At 42.2% G+C, this 22043-nt stretch overlaps 1 protein-coding gene across 1 annotated transcript; it reads left to right on the plus strand.

Moving 5' to 3' along the window:
* Positions 1-307: 307 nt before the first annotated feature.
* LOC306746203 (ATP-binding cassette sub-family C member 5) lies at positions 308-22043 on the plus strand (the record flags this gene model as incomplete). Its single annotated transcript, XM_079229081.1, has 28 exons — positions 308-471; positions 954-1109; positions 4994-5141; positions 6051-6284; positions 6609-6782; positions 7490-7637; positions 8743-8891; positions 9151-9258; positions 9881-10231; positions 10326-10397; positions 10568-10692; positions 10793-10865; positions 11019-11222; positions 11353-11478; positions 11794-11905; positions 11984-12168; positions 12570-12716; positions 13613-13742; positions 14301-14454; positions 16782-16910; positions 17092-17278; positions 17670-17759; positions 18202-18394; positions 18506-18665; positions 19399-19477; positions 19598-19711; positions 20123-20287; positions 20814-22043. 28 exons carry the CDS (start codon positions 308-310, stop codon positions 20904-20906), a joined length of 4170 nt encoding a protein of 1389 aa, XP_079085207.1. The 3' UTR covers positions 20907-22043.

A 22043-nucleotide genomic window follows, 5' to 3' on the forward strand; every position in this document is an offset into this window, starting at 1 on the left:
TTCACAAAATGTTTGGTTTAAAGTCATGAAAAAGTCATGGAAATCCATTGGTCAAAATGTGTTAGAACCCTGTCAATAATGAAAATATGTGTTAGTTGCAGCACTAGTTTGCAATGATTACGTCGGATCAGACGTAATTCAAATATAACCTAATTACATAATAAAACTAGAGAATTAGGAGTTGGAGGGTTTTTTATCTGCTGAATATCAGGTGAATATCAGGTGAATATCTGTCATTATATATTTGCAGACTCAATTGTATTTGTGATTAATATAGTTTTGCTGTTTTCTCCCCAGAAGGTCCGCCATGTTCTCTGATGCCCTAGAAGCAGACGGGCGGGTGGAGGGTCTGCCTCTGTCCTCCCCGCAACTGCCAGAGCTGACGGAAGAGGAAGCGGAGAGAGGACCAAAGAGACGAGGCCGCTACCGCCAAAGCCTGCAGCTTTTAAAACCCTTCAGAATAACACACAAGTAAACAAAACCGTATTAAAGTTCACGTGGCGACTCTGACAGTGAGCCAGATAGAGGCCGACATTAAGAGATACAGATGGTTTCAGGCTGACGCATTGACTGACAGATACCCATTTAAAGACACTAAAAAGTTCACATTTGTGTTCGCTGCTTGATGTGCTGACTGTTGGGGAGTAGCATGAGGCCATGATAAGGGATGGGAACTTATCCCCCAGCGACAGACAGCACCATGTTTGAACATATGCCGACTGATAAACTGCCCTTTTTCGCTGCTCTCTCAGATTTCTGTGAAGAGCGTGCAAATTACTGTTCAAACACTTGAGGCATGATTTACCTTTCATTGACTCTGGCGCGCAAAGGCGCCTCTTCTTTCTCAGAGACCTATGCGGGCCTGCTCCCCCCCCCCCCCCAATTTAGCACCTCGGTGTATGCCTGCACTTTTAGACATCTCACCCATCTCCACGTCTTCTCCTCTATTCCAGGCACCAGCACCCAGTCGATAACGCCGGCTTCTTCTCATTCATGACCCTGCACTGGCTCTCCCCACTGGCACTAAAGGCCTACAAGGCGTCCAGCTTGTCTATAGATGATGTGTGGGGACTGTCCTGCCACGAAGCCTCTGAAATCAACTGCCAGAGGTGAGGTAACTGCTGAGGTTTGACTGATGAATGTGACCATGCTCTGTTTGATGATGAAACACAGTACAGGGGTGAGACATGAAAAGGGTTTGACTGAAGGTGAGGTTATTTGTGGTGATTTGTTATTTGTGAGCTGATTTGTCCAACTTCCATTGAAGTCTATGGCACAGCAATGCAACACATAAAAAGTTGCTTCTTTCGGGCCGCGGCGTGCGGAGGGTCCCAGCAGACGCCTGGTCGTTCACTCTGAATGGGGCGTAAGCAGCTCCAAGAACGGACCTCTTTTCTTCTGTCGTGTTGCTCTTGTGTTTTATCTAGTCTACTTTTTGAAAACTGATTGACAGCTGCGATGTGTGCATTGTCAGAAGATCTTGGAGGTGCACAGCTTGATGCTCAGGCCCCCCGTGCACAGTCACCCCAGGCAAGAAATGCACACTATGGCCCACCACACCGTACCAACCTCGCTGACCTCAAGAAGTTTTTTTAAGTCACAGGCTTTGAAGTTCATGGATCCGGTAGACTTTGAGACTGCACAAATAATCTTTAAAGATATAGCTTACAATCCGGGAAGCATACAAAACATTTTCTCAGAGGGGTGGGGTGAAGAGGGATGGATGTTTGATTTTATAAAGCATTGTGTTCGTACTTGTATGAAGAGGATGTGAATTTCAATTTGTACGGTGATTTCGTCCCAAAAACTTTTTTTTTTTTTGAGGATGAAGGATGAGGAAGGGTTGGTAGGATGAACTTACCTGGGTTGTACATAACAACATTAGGGTTGTTTCGCTTGAGTTGTATATCAAGATTAAAGTTAATTGTTTGAGTTATGGATATGTAATAGGAGCATATAAGTGGATACACCTTTTTTTAGACACATACTATTTATTTACAGTTGTTTATTTATATGTTTATGAAAAAAATTCGATGTGAACAATTTGCTTGTTCAAATAAATAAATAAAATCAGATCAGAATGCATTATAAAAAGCACATTAATGATCCACAAGTGCATATTCCTTCGTTCCTGTAAACATGGGCATTTTTGTTTACTTTCCATCGGTTCCATGAGCAGTGTACTGCTGACGTAGATGCTCACTAGCACACCAACATGGTAACCAAAAATGATCTTGGAACAAATGCACTATTAAAGATTTTAAAGATTTATGTAGGCATGAGGCAAAGAGCGCCAGACAGTCTGGTGAGGATGAAAATAACTGACTAGCGGCAAGTTGTTTTTAAACTTTCATATGAATCTTCAACAATTAAAAGTAGGTATAAATTGCCAGCCTTACCCTTTACATACATATAGTTAGACTGCATCTGGCATCTTCATTATATGCTCAGACACTCAAAGATAATTTCACACTCATGTGCTGGAATGCTTATTTGTTTTCAGTTAGTTTGTGTGAACTTGATTGAACTCATCTTTAGACAAAAGGGTACCGCTACAAGACAGGGTCTCAGGAATAGCTAATACTATAAGAAAATACCTTTACCAATTTTCAAATATTAAAATTACTGATTATTTTGTCGCGAACCTCGGACTTCTTGGGCTTCTGGGCAGCCGCCTGCAGTGCCTGGTTGGTAATCCATCCATGGTGGAAAGGCATTGCTCTGCATTCAAAGTAGTGGAAGATTGTCTGTCAGTTTTCTGTTCAATAATAAACCAAACTCAAAATGGTCCTATAATCTTTTGTAATGTAGACACACATTATGAGACAAAGAACAATACATTTAAGGTCAAAAAGTCATGTTTTTTTGTCCAAGCACCCAGTGGAGCTTGTTGTTTCAGGGCGTACTCGGGTAAACGGATCCTGGTGACCTTCGCTCTGGCCATGGGACTGTTTTTTCTTTATTGAACAAATATAAAGAAACCTTTGCTTGCCCTGCTCTGCACCACATGTTATCAAGTTCAAAGTGGCATTCTCAATACCAATATATCATTCCCTGCCATGTAAGCAACTGTTGTAACAGGATTTGTTGCCTGTGCAGTGAGACTTAATTGATGAACATCCAGCCTTTCTTAACCGACGCAGGAACGTTGTGCCGGGATGGGTGGCTGCTAAGAATAGCAGGGATTAGAGATTACAGTGAGAGTTAGTGCCTGACTTTGGCGGTTATGTCATGAACTCCTCTACCTGCGATGCACTGTGTCTCCCCGTCACATTCATTAGCTGCCTGTTATTGACTGGAGCCAGGCTGAGATAAAAGTCACCGTTTGCCTGTCAAACACAGCCTGAGTAGAGCCTTCTTGTAATGCACTAATTCTATGAATGAACGATAAAGACTCACAAATAATCGTATTAGTGTCCATTTAGTGTTTACTGCTCACTGAAAAGCGAACCAATGCTTTTTCCAATACCGTGTGCCATCGAGTCATGTTGCCATGACTTAGCACTATAGAAGTCGCCGACTATTTGAGGAAGTTTGCTCTTCTGTCTGGTGACAACTGTGTGGGTGGTAAATGACCAGTTCTGTCAAAAGGCTCTGGCTCGCGGCCTGGAGGTTTAGCGCTGCTGCTGCTTTATGTGTGCTAAGGAGCACAGAAAAGGGAAGCGGCAAAGGAGTACAAAGCTATCGCATTGGCACGGGTGGGCGATGGTGTGCACGAGGGCTGCGGAGTCGCAGGAGACGGGAGGCCTTTATTTGGTGTTTACATAGAAAGAACAGTTACGCAACCAGATGCAAAGCAGCAATGATGGCGAGTGGGGGAACGGGAAAAGCACCCTGGGAGAGTTGACACTTGTTGGTGCTCAGTGAGGTGCGAACCTTGAACGCAATGTCCCTGCCAACACACACTCGAAACATCAGCTCCGCTTGCCATCTGGCAAACTGAGATGTTGGCTGTTAGGAACATTTCAGCCATGTTTAAAAGCAAATCAGTCCTCCTTTGGATCCCACACTGTTGCCCCCGGTGCTCTCATTTCCATTTATGTGTGTGACCACGCACTCACGTCAGGGTATGCTATTGTATTGTGGCATTTTTAAATCTGTAAATGTTAATTATGATGAAAAATAAATACACTTGACTCGTGTAACTATTTGCGATTATGTGGGTACATGTTCACAGCAAAATATGTTTTTATGCTGCTCCATGGGGACACTGTTCACTGTCCGTTGCTTTGTCCATTGATGGGATTTAGCAAAACGTGTTACTCACCAAGAGGTCTCATTACCGGTGACTCAAGCTGTGCTCTGTGCAGCTATTGGGCTGCAGTTAATTGTCGTCTCTTAGATTCAGAGCCATTTGACTTGAAGTAGTAATTATTAGGCTGCTGAGAGTCTAGTTGGTTTAATGTTCTGTCTATCTCTGATACGTTTTTAATAAAGTCATTAGGTAAATTACTTTCTGCTGCTGCTCTATAGAGCCATACGCATTGATGCATTTGCCCAACAAGATATTTTCAGCCTCTTCAAGGGGCATTATAGAGCAATAAAAGTGCATTAGCACATCTTCTGTAACATGTTTGGAAGTATCATTTAGGCTAATTATGTGGTGCCTCATTCATGATGGTATATTGTAGGTCACCTTTAAATTATCATCAGCCCTGCTGCCTTCATTTTTCTTTTGTGATTTCCAACTGCCATGATTGCCTGCCAGGCTGTTTATATTCCCCATTGTGCTTTTGGGCTGTCTGATAAATTGGAAGTGCAACTCTTCAGTTTTTAATCAACTTCATTTAAGAAAAAATAACAATGTATTCAGTATTCTTTTTGCTTATGATCATTCTGGCCTTCAACTATGCCAACTTTTACACAAAGTTAATTGATACTATAGCAGCACTTTGCATAGCATTCATGAATTCATTTTGACTTATTGTTGAGACTCATTATGTTTGGTTGAGCTGTGAGTTTAACTAGCTTGTCATCTGGTTTCTGGTTGCAGGCTGGAAGCTTTGTGGCTTGATGAGCTGAAAAGACGAGGGCAAGAGGGGGCCTCCCTGACGAGAGTCTTCTGGAGGTTCTGCCAAACCCGCATGCTGGTGGCCATCTTTGCCCTCCTCCTCACAATGGTGGCGGGCTTCGTTGGGCCTGTGAGTACTGTCCAAATCTTTCTCTTCCCTTTTTATATTCCGCTGATTCAGCTAATACCCCTTCCAACATGGTCGCTGGCTTAGAGTCCCAAGTCTGGGTGTATTTTCTGAAAATCGCTTTATCCTGTTTCACGCTGGTGTGGAAATTGAGTGAAAACATACTGAGAGATTACAAAGCCTCCGATAGCGAAACCCATATTAATGCCATCGATTAGCTGGTTTGTTCTCAGTCACGCTTTGGTGTCACACGCTTGGCTTTCGAGCTCCCTCCGAAAAATGGCCATAGATGAGCGTCAGACAGTTGAACCAGGGCTACGAAAACCCCACCTACGAATACCCGGAGAAGATGCAATGTAGACTGATATGGAATTTTATCACCTGAGACGAAAGGGTCTTTATGTTTGGAATTCCCAGTTTCTGATATTAATGAGTCGGTCCCATTGTTCCCTGTGCTCTAAGCTGTTTATTTTGATGTCACGTTCTGTGTACACTAGTGATTGCTGCTACCCGCAACTAATAGCATTAACTGGATTTAGTTCTTAAACAATGATGCATGTGTGTCACATTCCTGTGTGATTTATTTTGTGCACTTGCTGACAAAGCTGTGGTGTAAATATTCTTTCTGCAGTCAATGAATTTACAATCTTATTTCACCGGTTTGGTTCATCCAACAGTGTTGTTGGTCATTCCATCATGACTTCAAATTGTCAATGCTTATTTTTACTTATATGATCTCTTCTCTTCTAATGTTTGTGTTTCTTCTTGTTCCCTGCCCTCCTCGTTTCTATCTATGGCATTTCCTTAATCGTACCCTCTCCTTATTTATCAATTATCATTTTTGTTCCGTTACCATTTCTTCGCTGTGTACTTTACCTCCTTTTCGTCTCTTTTCCCATCCCTGTTCCCCAGGCCCTCCTGGTCCGAGCTCTGCTGGAGTATTCCCAGAGCTCAGTGAGGTGCGTGCCTTATGGCCTGTCTCTGGTAGCTGGGATCTTCCTCATGGAATTGATGCGCTCCTGGTCTCTGGCGCTCATGTGGGCCGTCAACTACCGCACTGCAGCCCGCCTCCGTGGGGCAGCTCTCACTTTTGCGTTCCACAAGATCCTCCGCCTACGCAGCACTAAAGACATCGGTACAGGCGAGGTAGGTGATATAATCCTGGAGGGGACTCATCTGCAAATTAACTAAAGCAGCCCATGCTTCAGGGCACGACATGCAGATGATTGAGATGGATTTAATTTCTGCTCTTACACCATTTCTGCTTAGATCTCGACAAATGCATAGCCTGAGGGAAGGGAGGCTGTTTAAGATTAGTCATGACACAGCGTAAGAGGAATCATTGTCCAACAAGTAAACGTGGGACTGATACCTTTGTAAAATAGATTTTATATTCTTAGCTTCGAGGTTCCACTGTGTATTTGTTTTAGATTTGTAATTTGTCATGTACATTGCTGTCTCTCTACCTAGCTCATCAACATCTGCTCCAGTGACGGCCAGCGGCTGTATGAAGCAGTGTCACTGGGTTGCCTGCTGGCCGGGGGGCCCCTCGTGGGAATACTGGGTCTTTCCTACACTGCATACTTCCTGGGCCCCACGGCTCTGCTGGGATCAGCAATTTTCATCCTCTTCTACCCAACCATGGTACGACTTCAGCCTAAACATCTGTCACAGTGACACAAAGGATGTTTTGAATCGTGGTGCAAAGACGAAGACAAAATACAGGATACTTTAATTGCAGGGACATCAATTAGAATAGATTCATAACAACACAGATAACTGTGAGTGTTTTACTAGAGAATATAGTTTAATTATAGACTTTTATAAAATTCATACCAGTAATGATCACTCATTACAGCTATAAATGTAATTACAACCATTTCTAAAAGTTATCCAGAAAGTTATGATCATACATATTACAGCTGCGACAAGCAATTTCATTATAGAAATTTCCAAAAGTTTTACAAAACGTTAATGGCGAGCACAGACTAATGCTTTATAGGTGACTCATTATTTTCAGAGGGAGAAGTTTAAAATATTAGGTGAGTAGAAGACATAAGTAAAACCTTTAGATTAATTCAGACTGTTGAAGAGTACAACCGTCACTTTTTAAAAGCATCATAACTCTTTGGCTATCAATCTCCTGTCAACTCTTAGCCGTTATTTTCAAATTACACTCAGTCTAAGTCGGAGCCTGACAGCCAGAGACCCTGGTATTGATGTGAAAGGCATTTATCACTCTGGTCCCCCGGACAGGCCTGCAGCACAGCTAATGTGATTGTGTCTGCTTTCATTTCCTCCCCTGCCACTTATTTCTCTTGTCATCATTTCCTCTCTTCCCGTCTGGACAGATGCTCGCATCGAGACTGACGGCGCATTTCCGCAAGAAGTGTGTGGTGGTGACTGACCGCCGTGTGAGGCTGATGAACGAGATCTTGGGCTGCATAAAGTTCATCAAGATGTATTGTTGGGAAGATGCCTTTGCACAGAATATTCACAGTGAGTGGCTGACATGTTCATGAATGAAAGCAGTGTTAGGAGTTGCTCATTTCATGTTTGTGTTCAAGAGATGCAAACTTCATGCAATTAAGAGTTTTCCCGGCCTTTTTTATTCCCAACTCACCCAGGAAAAAAAGGGTCACCTCATTTGAACGCCTGTCACCGTGACAAATATGTAACTAAATGGTCAGTTTATCACCTGGAATTAGACTCATCCTCTTGGCGAACTCGAAAGATAACCCTGACCCTAAATCCATTTTCATTAGCGTGTGCCGCTTAAGTCTTTCCCTGTGCCATCCTCTATAATCAGGGCCAGTTTGAATCCCTTGGCTTCAAGGTTAATTTGCAAGGTAGTTTGGGGCCTTATGATACCTTGAATGACTGTAAAGGCTCCTTTACTTACCATGAATTAGCGATGGCCTTTTCTCATGAGGCCCTTGCTGTAGGTTGTGGATAAGGATCATTTTCCACTTTTAATCATGCTTCAAATTAGCCAGGTGGGGCTCGTTTTCACTGCTGTCCTTTGATTACCTATTATAATGATAATGAATTGCCATTCAACTTAATGGCCAATGAGTCCTAAGAGTTACAGTGTCATTCCCTTCAATTACTATTGTTGTTAAATTGATGATTACAGTGTTTTTGCCCGGGGGTGGGGGTAATTTTTGCTTTGTAAGAAACCCACATAAAATCGAAAGCGAGAAAGGAGAATGAGGAGGGAGTTTTCATATTTCCCATACAGTGCTGCTCAGTCGTAATTAAAGATGCACAAGCTTTTTGTTCCAGTGTTCCAGTGCACCCACAGAGCAGCACGCAGTGTGTATTTGGGAGATACAAACATGGAGGAAGAGGTGCAGGATTTTGCCATTTGACTTGTATAGTTATCAAGGTTCAGCAGGTTTTGAAGCCCCTTTCATACCTCATCCTGCCTCTTGTATCTATTTCTGTCCACTCGCTGTGTAGTGGTTAGTGACTCTTATGGCATTGTTGATTGAATGTGCACTGGAGATCCATTGGGAGTCACTCAACCCTTTACTTTATTTTCACTCTCTTTGTGGCGGCCTTTGTCTTTTTATCATCTCTCTCTCTCTCTTCTCCTCAACAGAGGTGCGATTCGAAGAGAGGGGCATACTGGAGAGTGCTGGGGTTGTCCAGAGCCTCACAGTGGGTGTGGCTCCCATCGTCGTGGTGATAGCCAGCGTTTGCACGTTCACCCTACATATGGCTTTGGGTCAAGAACTTACTGCAGCTCAGGTATTTAGATATGTGAACCATTTACAGTGTATTTTCATTTTGGATTCATCTATCTTCACTGTAAACATATTGGTATATGTTGGTATCACATTTCTTACTATAGAACAAACAACAAAAAGATTATTTACATTTAATGTATATTGAGTTGATGTGACGAGTCTCTAGCTGCAATGAGCATTTATATATTTTAAAGTCAGGTGTAGCCCCACGTTAACAATTTTGCGAATAACTGTCTCCATCTCTACACATCCTACCTCAGGCTTTCACTGTGGTTGCAGTTTTCAACTCCATGACCTTTTCCCTGAAAGTCACACCAATGGCTGTGAGGTCACTGTCAGAGGGTGCTGTCGCAGTTAAACGATTTCAGGTGAGAAATACAGACAAATCTGTCAACCACCATTTTCACAGAGCCACTTAAATTGCTTTTATCCAACTCAAGACTGGTTTGCCCAGCATGCTAATTGACTGTTGATAAACACTGTTGGTGTCACTGGGCGAGCAGGCTTTACCATTGTCAGAGCCAATCAAAAGCTAAGACACACACACCGCATACTGGTATTTTCTGACATACTGTTTTTCAAACACATGGTAAAAGTCACATGTTAGTGAGGGATGGTTTCACAGAGCCAACCTGGGTTAAGTAAGCAAGCGTTTCTGCCGAGGGTGCACCAAAAGGTTTGAGTTATTCTGTGTTTTTACTCTAAAGAAATGAAATACTCAAGGACAGGACGGACTATACCTAGCACAATGTGTCCACATGTCTCATAACATAGCACAAGCTCAAGTATGTTACACCGTTAAACAATCTTTTGCTTTGACATACGCAAAGACAGAAACATTGAGCTTGTTGACATGTAGCAAAGAAAATATAGCAGTCAATGTATATTTATTAGTCTTTCGTAAGCACAGATTTTCGATATGTTGTCACCACATTGTGAGGCCAAAATTAAACATATCATAAAAGTGGCCCATTGTGTCTGACTCCACAGAGACTCTTTATGATGGATGAGAGAGAGGTTGTTTTGGTCAAAATGGAGGATCCTAACAATGCAGTGGAATTTCGGGACGCCACACTGGCTTGGGAAAAGGCACGTTCTGCGGCTACAAAACTTAACCCACCTCCCAAGAAGCGAGGAGGGATGACACGCGTGCTGCGCAGGGAGAAGCTCAGCCTGTACATTTCCACAGAGGACGACAAAGGAAACAAGGAAGGTCCCAACGCACAAAGTCTCATCACAAATATGGAGCAGGAGAGTCCACAAAGCACCATCTCCTCCACTCAAAGCATACGACCTCCACTGCACAAGACCCTGCACCGCATTGACCAACGCATTAAGAGGGTAACAACATAAACATTAACAATACGTGGATTGATGACATTTTTATTTAAAGAGTTGTAATTCCCACATTGCCACTGTTTTTATCCCCTTCTAGGGTTCACTGGTTGGAATCTGTGGAGGTGTCGGCAGCGGAAAGAGCTCCCTTCTGTCTGCTCTACTGGGACAGGTGAGATTGTTCAGTTCAGTTTCCTCTTCAGGCAGAACAGACATAGAAAAAAAAGCAACAAGAATTGTCTTTTTGAACCTTTTTTTCACACCCAATGCCGCGCAACAACCTTGAAAAGGAATGTGTCAAGTGCTTTTTTCTGCTTCCAACCCGCTGCTTTTCTGTTGCAGATGACCCTGTTAGAGGGTAATGTAGCTGTCAGTGGTGACTTCGCGTACGTGGCACAACAAGCCTGGATCCTCAATGACTCACTGAAGGAGAATATTCTGTTTGGAAACGATTATGACCAAGACAAGTAAGACCAACTGTATAAGGATGTTATGAAAAAAAAGGAAGGAAATAAAGGTTTAGATTTATTCCTAATTTATTATCTTTTCTCATTGTTTCCTCATCAGATATAATGCTGTCCTTGAAGCCTGCTGCCTTAACCCAGATATTGCAGAGCTCCCATATGGAGATATGACTGAGGTATTTGTAGAAATCTGCTTATATGATTTTCTTAATTAAAATGCTTCTTTACTCTTGTGTGCAGCAGTTTTAGTTCATGTAACCACAACAAGAGCAGCATTTTTATGGATATATATATATATATATTTTTGTGTGTGTACTTTTTCTTTCTAGATTGGAGAGAGAGGTGCCAACCTGAGTGGAGGGCAGCGTCAGAGAGTGAGCCTGGCGCGCGCCCTCTACAGTGAGCGGCCCATACTTCTCCTGGATGACCCTCTCAGTGCGGTTGATGCTTGTGTTGGTTCCCACATCTTCCATAAAGCTATCAGGGGTGCCGCCAAAGGCAAGACGGTGCTTTTTGTAACTCACCAACTGCAGGTAAGGGGCGGTTAGTGAATTTCTATTGCTATCAAATCTTTTTTCAGAATGTGTAATCTTTCTCAAAGCATACAAAATAACGTGTTTGCCTTACAGTTTGCCCCTGTCTCTTATCTTTTTTATCTTCTAGTATCTGTCTGACTGTGACAAAGTCATTCTGATGAAGGACGGGCAGATTGCCGAGCACGGCACCCATGCTCAGCTAATGGGTAAAGAGCGTGACTATGCCAGCCTATTCAACAGCATGCAACAGGAGGTAAGGCCAGGGCCAAACGAGGCACCAGGCCAGCCCTTTTGAGGAAGGCATCTTTGCCCCCACTGCACAAAAACATTGAACATTACACACTGAATAATTCAATAACCCAGAAAGGCTGGCCCAATAGCTGGAAATGTTAATGCGTACATGGCCTTTCATTATTTATGCGCTTATTGATTTTCTGGTGAGCTGCTAAAGACTCTGTCACCGACATCTCTGTTGAAATGACTTGCAGTGTGTTGTTGTTACACCTGCTGTGATTTGTGGCAGCATGTTTCAAAGCTCACTTTCTTTCCTTCCCTGTTTGTCTCTTAGAATCTGGTGGAAGAGAATTTAAAAAACAAACGGCATGGGGCAGGTGCAGAAAAGGCTGACGCTGCTGTTGTTGTTGCCACGGTCAGACCAAAGGTGGAGCGCACGAATGGAGGTGAGAGACCCTGCCATGTTTTTCTGCTAAATGCACAGTTTCCTTTAGAACTTTTCACAAGTGACATCTTTCATTCAGAACGACTGATGAAAGCTGAGGAGAAAGGCTCTGGTGCAGTCGCCTGGTCTGTGTATGGAGCTTACATCAAAGCAGCAGGAGGGCCTATAGTCTTCATCATCAACATCTTCCTCTTCCTCGCCACCACAGGCAGCATAGCCTTCAGTAACTGGTGGCTGAGCTACTGGATCAGGCAGGGAAACGGGGTGAGTTTGGAGACGTTCCTGCTTTACTACAATAGACGCCTCTATTTAGTGTGTATCTGGCTCCCAAAAGAAAAAGAACTACTACGCTTCAGTGAGTTGTGGCAGCCGACTGAGCATTAATCTGAATGTGCGTGATTAAAAAAGTAACGGAACCGCGGTAAACTTAATTAAAAACAAGCACTAGCAGTGAAGAAACAGATGTGCAGCAAAGCAGGCGGTAGCTGCTATTGAGAAATGTGCTTAGAATAGTAAACATCATTGAACTGACTGATTTTCATTTTTTATGTTGTATTCCAAAGTATGTGCTTTTCTCAGTTTCATTAGAGCCAAAATTCCTACATGGGGAGAAATTGGATTTCTTTTTCTTACACTTGGTAATTTGTTGCTCCATCTGCCCTCAGAACACATCATTAATCTTAGTGAATGAAACGATGGCGAGCAACAGCATGAGACTCAACCCTCACATTCAGTACTATTCAACTGTTTACGTCGTATCCATGGCAGCTGCTTTACTGCTGAAGACTTTAAGAGGGCTGGTGTTTGTCAAGGTAAGCTTCCCCAGAGACTTCCCTCTTTCTTTCACATGCTTTATCCACTCAATCCCTGATGAACTTTAAAACAATAGTGGTGTTTGAAAAGAATATGAAACGTTGATGCATTAGTGTAGTGTTACGGAGTGCTCTCTAATTGCCTTTATTGTCATTTGTTCATGCTCTTCTGGTTCCAGTGCTATAATTGAAAATGCCTGTAGGCCAAATCCATTTATCTGTCCGCTGCCATGTCTCATGGCTTTACAACGACTGCATGTGTGTGTGTGTTTCTGTGAGTGCAAGAGAGACAAAGGAGAGAAAGGATGTGTGTGCGTGCATGTCTGTTCCCCTTCGGGTGCGTCCTCTTTTTCCGAGCTAACCCATGCTGACACTGCATTGCAGAGGTTAGGTCCCCACGTTAATGTGTGCCACTTGAAATTGCTAATTTTTCAAAGATGGCTAATCTTTTTTTTTTTTACCCCTAGCTGTGATGAGATCTTTGGGAGTGTTGAATATTCCATTAATATAATTAATTTGTTCTCTGCTGCCACATGTTATTTCTGTCCTATTGGTGAAATGTCTCTTGCTCATTGGGTCATGACCTTTATGTCAGCCTCCCAGAAACTCATTATAAATGAAGTTTTGACATCTTGCCTTAGAAAAAAAACTACCCACCACTGTGCACATGCTTGGCATATGGTGAAGTAGCGTGTATAACTCTGCAGCCAACGTATGAGTGCCACTGTATTTATCCATTGTGTGTTATTGTGTTTGAGGCAAAGCACACTCACAGACCCTTTTCCTTCCAACAGTCTGTTTATCCAAGCTTCGATTCTTTCCGTATGTTTCCTTAAGTTGTTTGTTTCCATGTGTCAGGTCTCATGTTCAAACGTGGCTGTTGTTTGTGTTGACAGTGCACGGTGAAGGCTGCCTCTGTGCTCCATGACAAGCTGTTCGGCCGGCTCCTCCTCAGCCCCATGCACTTCTTTGATACCACACCTCTGGGTCGTATCCTGACCCGCTTCTCCAGAGACATGGATGAGGGTGAGACTTGATCTGTCGTGACTGTGAACCTTTCCCCAAGAGAGCTCTCAGTCAGTGAAGTCACCCTGGTTGACGATGTGTACTGCCAAGGCGCTGTGGTTTCACATGGAGTATTTTGCTTCAAGTAGTGCCTTTCTGTTATCTACTATACGGATAAAGAAATGTAAGGGAAGATGGATACATACCGGCCGTAACATGTTACAGTATTATATGCATGGATATGTTAAACTATAATATGTATTACTGTCTGTTGGAGTATGTGTCTAAAACTTGTAAGGGAGCTAAGTTCTTATGTGATTTTTGTCAAAATTCCTATTGGTGTTTTTCCAGGATATTATTATCATCCAGTTGTGTTAACACTATTGCGAGCAATAAAATAGAAATTGGCCAGTAATTAGTAAAGAAAAAGGCTAGGATCCCCTTCTTACTTTCTTTCAAGAAAAAAACAAACTCTGGAGCACTTCGGGGACACAAAGGGAATATTTTCTTCACATATAGAAATAGAAAAATTCAGCACCACACAGCGTGTCTGATATATGATGTGTCTCCTCTCCAAAGTTGATGTGCGTCTCACCATGCAAGCTGAGATGCTTCTGCAGAACCTGACCCTGGTGCTGTTTTGCTTGGGAATGGTGGGCATTGTCTTACCCTGGTTCCTGATCTCCATCTTGCCAATGGGAGCCTTCCTCTTCATTGTCAACCGTGTCTCCAGGTCAGACTCTCAATTGTTATCATTGGGCGGAAAAACATCCAAGTAAGCCGACAGATAGTGTACACACTGGCTCATAAAGTTAATTGGGTTGAAGTGTTAGCGAACAATTGCTCACAGACACGGAGCACCATTTGCATTCATTTGAAATCATGTTTCTGGCCTCCAGACAAATGTTCACAGTACAATAAACATTTAGCTCCATTTACTTCTCTGCCAGGTCCTGAGAGAAATATCTAAGCGGCTAGATGTTCAATATCATGCACCAGTTAGTCGATAACTTTATTTCCACTCTTTGGTTAAGGACCATCTTTTGCTGTAAAAGGGGTTGAGACTGAACTGTACAGTCATTGAGGGGCTGAAAAACACTTTGCTAAAACAGGATACAAATCTCTGTGAATCTGCAAAGTTGACGATTATGATCAGTTAGCTGCTTTAATAAAGAGACATTTTATTGAGTATTAAATCAAACAAGTCGACTGCACAAAAACAATGCTGCCAGTTAAAAGGACTCTCTGTATGTAGTGGATGGGATTAGCTTTCGACTTTTGCTATTGCTTGTATTGTGCCAACAGCAGCATACATGGCAGCACAACACGTATTAATTATGAATTAGTTGATGCAAACTTATTGTGAAAAGTATCTTTTACGGGAGGGCTCTGGGGGTAAATAACTGTGAGAAAGAGTTGCAGTGATAATCTTTGTCTTCAAGTGTGTTATCGGTCATTGAACCTTTCACAGCTTCTGTTATATGGTAAATGTTGCAAGAGCGCCCTGAATGATCTGATGACTCTGCTTTAGTCAGAAGGTATAGTTTTGCAATAAAGGTGAATCCACTAAGGGGAACAACAACTTGCTGGTATCTTGGGAAATAACCACAGTATATTGTTATTTCCTGTATTTCAGAGATCAAGACAAATGTGAGGGGTGGAGGTGGGGGGACTGCTCTCAATAACTTCCCCTCACCTTCTGGTATCTCACCACTTGATATCTTGTCCCTGTACAGCTGGAATTCTAAATTCAGATCTGACATCAGTTTGTCTATTGAGGGATCAGTTTAATTATAAAGTATCTTCATTTATCTTTTAAGAGACACTTGATTTGTAGCCTATTAATCACACTAAAACCAAGAGGAAGAGATGATCCCCAGCTGTTACCAAAAGGTAGTCATCACCCTTGGCAACACTTTAAAAGGACGAAATACTGCATAAGTCCTGACATCGCAGGATGTGTTTAGATGTTACATCCAACTGGATCTCCCATTGAAATTACCCACTTCTAAAGCAGCCTTTATTGAATTCTGAAATGAAAAGGCCCAGGGCATAAACATGTTTGTCTGGATCGCAGCCTTGAAGCAAAGAGGTGTCATGTTGTTTCCCGCTCTCTTCTGGACTTTTATGAGAAAACCAAATGATTCATGGCAGACGGGTAATTCACATGCACCATCCATTCTATCGTGGCGTCTAAAAGTAGAGAGACACCCCACTTTTGTCAATAAACCTCTCTCCCTCACACCACCCCGTTAACGGCGGGTCTGGTGTCTCCCTGGCTGCTGATTGTATGACCGGCTGTGCGCGACGGTGCTCATAATATTGCACATGCATCAGATAGCGGGAAACGACCTGAGCTCTGTCAGGAGAACGGGTGCTGCGCCGTGGACCGTATCCCTCTCTGTCCACCGTGTCATCATTATCCGTCTGCCACACAACGGCATCATTAGAGCTGATTCGTTCTCCTTTCCCTCATTCTTTAGCAATGCTCCAGCATTCAGGGGTTATGTCTGTGCTCTTTTCAGTATCTCACTAAATAAATATTTGGCAGCAATATCAGTTTGATCAAATACTCTAGATCATCAAACCAGATCAAATTACCTTCACAAAGGTTTGCACTTGACATTTCATCCTGGATTTTACAGTACTTACTGGTCATAAGGAAGTGTTCCTCATCATGTTTTCCAATTTAGGGGAATTTATTTAAATGATTTGCCCCTATCATGCTGGAGCCTATTAGCACACAATACTCTTCCATTTTCATTCAAATGAGGCAGACCTGAATACTACAAACTTACCTCATTAAGATGTAAGGTTATACATTTAAAAAAAAAAGAATACTGTAATAAGAATGGATATTATTAGACTAACTTTCAGTCGTTCATCAAAATATGAAGTTATAGACGCTACGAAAAACGCTAAATGTGCAAAAGATATTAACATTTGGCAAACATCTTCATTTAATCATTTCTAATAGCATATTTACAAAATATTTACATTATTAAATGAATTCCTATAGTAGTAGGTTAAATGTTTCAGCTTATCTTTTTCTATTTCCAGGGTTCTGATTCGTGAGCTGAAGCGCCTGGAGAACATCAGCCAATCACCATTCACCTCTCACATCACCAGCAGTCTTCAGGGACTTTCCACAATCCACGCCTACGGAAGAGGGCACGACTTTCTCCAAAGGTGAGAATAATGGGGCCTTCCGGGAATGGAGATCATTAAACTTTAATTGAATCTTATCTCTTGTTGCAGTTTTTCGGTTTACTCTTCAGTGAGTAAATATACCAAACCTCATACAAGCAAGCATGGGAGGATGGAGTTCTTCCTAGCTGTGGTTGAAATGTTTTTATCTCTGTATTTCCAGATATCAGGAATTATTGGACACCAACCAGGCCTCCAACTACCTCTTCAGCTGCGCCATGCGTTGGCTGGCTGTCCGCCTAGACCTCATCAGCATGTCTCTTATCACTGGTGTAGCACTTCTTATTGTCTTCATGCACAATCAGATACCTCCAGCCTATGCAGGCCTCGCCATATCGTACGCAGTGCAGGTTTGTAAACAAACACATGGTATGGAGACAGTGGCAGCTCTAGTCGTCTTAAAAGGCTGAAAAGGGGGGTAGTTTGAAGCAGTTGGGATTAAACATGTGGCAAAGTAAAGCTTCTTCTGGTTCTAACAGCTCCGATAAAGAGGCATTTTATAGTTTTATAGCATTTAGCTAAACAGTAGTTTAGAATAACAGTTGTTTAGCATTCAAATGTGGCTTTAAATGACCATGTTCTGCCTCTTTTTTTAGAGGGGGATGCATAAAAGTACTGGATTCATGTGTATTTTAAGAGCCTGTTAAGGAATGTTTTTTCTCATTGTTAAACTCATCATATAATTGGTTCGACATTGTAAACCATTGACCTTCCCCCTCTCTCTGCTATTCTCACCTCCAGCTGACCGGCTTGTTTCAGTTTACCGTGCGGCTGCTCACAGAGACTGAAGCTCGGTTTACATCAGTTGAGAGGATCGATCATTATATTACGGTAAGAGCATTGATTTGCACAGCGAGAAGGTGGATTATGTGGCACATTGTACATGGTCACATAGACTGAGACACTGTCTAGAATTGCACCATCAAGCGCAGACCAACCCAGAATAACAAAGCAGTTGCATTTAGGGCAGTTGGCATGTCCAGACGTGTGTGTTTTGTGTGCATGTGATTGTGTATGTGTGATGAACTCCGCAGGAAGCAGATAGAAACCCAGTGTGAGGTCTTAACACACTCCAGAGCACATGACAGGGCTTGTTTCACACAACAGCCATCAAACTGCAAAGATACGAATATCAATTCAACTTTCTTTTCCGTCTCAAGTTCAAAGAAAAGCTCATAGAGAGAGAAAATCACTGCACCTCAGTTTGGGAGCTTGCACCTCCACAGAGATTTTAGAGATTAATACCAGATACCATCTCCGCTCCTTATCTCAGTGTCTCGAGAGTGAAGCACCCCGACAAAGTTCTGAGGCAGATGCTCCTGCTCCCTCCTGGCCTCAGCAGGGAAACATCACCTTCCAGGATGTGGAGATGCGTTATCGTGACATTCTGCCGCTTGTGCTGCAGAAGCTCTCCTTCACTATCCTGCCTAATGAGACCATTGGCATTGTGGGCCGAACAGGATCAGGTGACCCTTTCTGGTGCCCAGCCAGCAGCATTTTCAGCCTGTTTTTACATATCTTTTTTCAATGTGCACACACCTTTCTTCATGCAGTATCTCTTCTGTCCGCGTTTGCAGGAAAGTCCTCTCTGGGTGTCGCTCTGTTCAGACTTGTGGAGCTGGCTGGAGGCTCGATCGTCGTTGACGGAATCAATGTTGCACAGATTGGTCTTGATGAGCTGCGAAGCAAGCTAGCCATCATTCCTCAAGAGCCAGTGCTCTTCATCGGGACAGTCAGGTAATGCGAATGATAATTACTTGTATTAACAAGATTTGTAACATACGCATTATTCTGGGTTTATAAGATGTAAAAAGCAGGGCACAGAGAAGGAATGAATAAAAACTTAGCCCTCAACAGTTGATGTGCTCTTAAACAACTGCTCTAATGGAACATCCCTCAGTGTCTAGTGGTGAAACTATGTGGCCAAATAAGTGCTTACATAAACTATATATATATATAACACTTTCTTCCCATATAGTTGGATGCTTCCTGCTGCAAAGAGTGGTGTGCCTTCAGTCAAGCTGCCTGTTTAAGGCATCTGAGTCTATGATCCTGTTAACATACCATATCCATATCCCACTATTGGTCTTGATGTGGTTTTCTAAAGATGTTTGAGTGATACTAGTTATACTATTTGCTGTGTGTGGGTGCAGCAGTGATGTGGGACTTATAGTATATAGACTCTAATGCAAAGCCACACCAGAGGGCCATTTTTACAGAAAAAAAATAGTAAGCAATGAAAGAACGAAAACGCTAAATTTGACGGGTAAGACTTTTTCAAAATCAAAACATCAGCATTGCTTTTATAAAAATGAGATGTACGTTTCTTTATTGATGTGAACTACCTCAGGTGAAAAGTTAGCGGGTTAAGGAGTGTAGTATCGGCAGTATTATTGTACTGTATTTTTGAAATTATCATAATGTTTAATCCGGTTAATGACTATCACAATTATGTCTTTTTTTCCAATAGGACAAATTTGGACCCATGGGATCAATACTCTGATTCCCAGATATGGGAAGCTCTTGAGAAGACGCATGTTAAAGAAATGGTAAGTGACAAGATGGTTCAACACAGAACGTCAGATCATACCAAATAGTGCATTGCTTGAATAGAAAAAGCCCCTAACACCACCCTTATTCCTCTGTACACCACTCTGGCCTTTCCTCAGATCAGCCAGCTGCCTCATTCGCTCCACTCAGAGGTGACGGAGAACGGAGAGAACTTCTCGGTGGGAGAGCGGCAGCTGCTCTGTGTGGCTCGAGCTCTGCTGCGCAACAGCAAGGTGCTGATTGTATGATACAGCTAGTTCACATTTTACATGTGGAACATTGTTTTACATGGATGATGATAGCTGCTCAAGTAAGAGATTCTCCTCAGTTTCATGATAAGCGAAGACAACCTCCCCAAATCATAAAATTGTTACTGTGCGTGTCTCTGCATGGGATAACACTGACACCTAGTGGTACGTATCAGAACTCCACCTCATAGACATGAGCAGCATACAGTATAATATATTGTGTGACGTGTTTCCTAATTTAGTATTCATAATAATATCCTATAATGTTACATGTATTACAGCAAACACAGGCACCAAGACCATGTCTTTGTTTTCGATGTTGTAATCTCCTGTTTTGTGGTGTCTGTCTTGCCTTTTCTTTTCTTTTTTTATAGCTGTTTTTGTTCTTTTTTCTAGATTCTTATATTGGACGAGGCCACAGCAGCCATCGACACTGAGACAGACCGTCTCATCCAGGAGACCATTCGCTGTGCGTTTGGCAGCTGCACCACGCTCATCATTGCCCATCGTCTGAACACGGTGATGAGCTGCAGCAGGGTCATGGTCCTGGACAACGGACAGGTGTGTATAGAGGCAACACGTCTGATTGCATGATTGCACCATACGGCCCCTTGGTTTAAACTCATTCCCAGGTTGAAACACCCCTGATTCACTGTGTGAATTGCTCTCTTCGAGGCGATGGATTGGATCAGGCAGTGCATATTTCACTTGTGGTGGTGTTGTGTTCAAGCTGACGTTTAATTAGTTTTGTCATCTCTGATCTTGTCAGTCTGCTTTATTAGATCTCCAATATAGCCGATAAGTATTGTAGTTTGAGTCACGTCAACAGCGTCAACATTTGAGTACTAAGTACCTTTTCGGTGATCGATCAAAGTGTAACAAAGCTGCCTGATGTCAATGTTTTCCAGACATTACATTCTTCATATGCTCCCTGTGGGGAAAAACTTGGGTTGCAATATTCTTTGAGAAAATAATAGGCCTTGATTTTTGTTCTCTCTACACAAGCTCATGGAATGAGCAATTGAACCTCCGATTTGAGATTTTACATGCTGGTACTGATGCTGTTTTATCCTTTTCATTCTCATAGATTTTGGAGTTTGACAGTCCCGCTGCCTTGCTAGCAGATGAAAACTCAAGATTCAGAGCCATGATCGAAGCATCCGAGAACCAAAGCAAATAAAATAAAATAAAAACACCATAGCTGAACTTTGGATGTGAGCGGAGAGGCCTCAAAATATTCAGTGGAATACCTGAAATGCACAAAAATCACACTTAACTCCGTCCTGCCGGGGTGTGAGAGATATGTGTTAAAAAATACATTGGCTCCTGTGACGGCTGCTCCGTGTAATACTGTCTGTTATTTCAAAACCAAAGAGCCAGGGACCACATTTCTGAAGGACTAATCACATCTCACTATGCAAACAATAATGACATCCTCCTTGTTATTTTCTGGAGGCTAAATAATTAGCTGCAAGGAAAACAGAGCAACGACTCTGATCAGAGCACTTTATAATATATGTATAATATACGTGGACACATGGAAGGACATGGCGCTTCCTTTTACTCTGGAGGTCAGCTGATCAGTAGGACTTGGAATTAGTTTGAGTCAGTTTATTTCCAATATTAAGACTTCACAGTGCAGGAATTCACTGTAGAGAATGTATTAGTTAGCATTGATTGATCAATACAGAATATATTTAAAATAATCACCTGTTACCCATTCTTATAAGGCACTGTCTAAAACGTGCTCAAAATGTTTCACTGGTTATCTTTTTTATGTTTTATGCATCGAGTTCAATGGTTTAATGCAATCATTTTAGTAAATTATTGCAAAAGAAAAATGTGCCTAGAGCTATAAACACTTTCAGGTCATATAATGGAGTTAGCCATGAAGCAGGCTACTTTTTGTTAGAATTGCATGCAAGTACTGTGTTTTGAGCAGAAGTTTCCTCTAACTCCAAATGCTGGATTAAAAAATGTGCAAATGGTTTACACTGATGGTAACGTTGTTACAAGCAAGGTAATTCTGGTGTTGAACAAAGTGTGTTATGCAGTTGCAATTAAGGTTGTAAACCCTGGTACAGTGTGTGATGTGCAACAAAGCTGAAACTGATCAACACGGGATGTTTCCTCAAATGTTTCCACAAAGATGGCCATTGTAAACTTCTGCCTTTATAATCAAGTTTATGCTGAACAATCATGAAGAGTGCAATATTTTTCCATTGCATTGATACATTTTAAACATTGCCTTTGTTCACATGAGATTGTAATCTTTTTGTAAATGTTTGACATTTCTTGATAAGTTTCTTCATTTTCA

The sequence above is a fragment of the Taurulus bubalis genome (genome assembly GCF_910589615.1).
Source record: "Taurulus bubalis genome assembly, chromosome: 13".
In the NCBI taxonomy this organism is placed as follows: Eukaryota; Metazoa; Chordata; class Actinopteri; order Perciformes; family Cottidae; genus Taurulus; species Taurulus bubalis.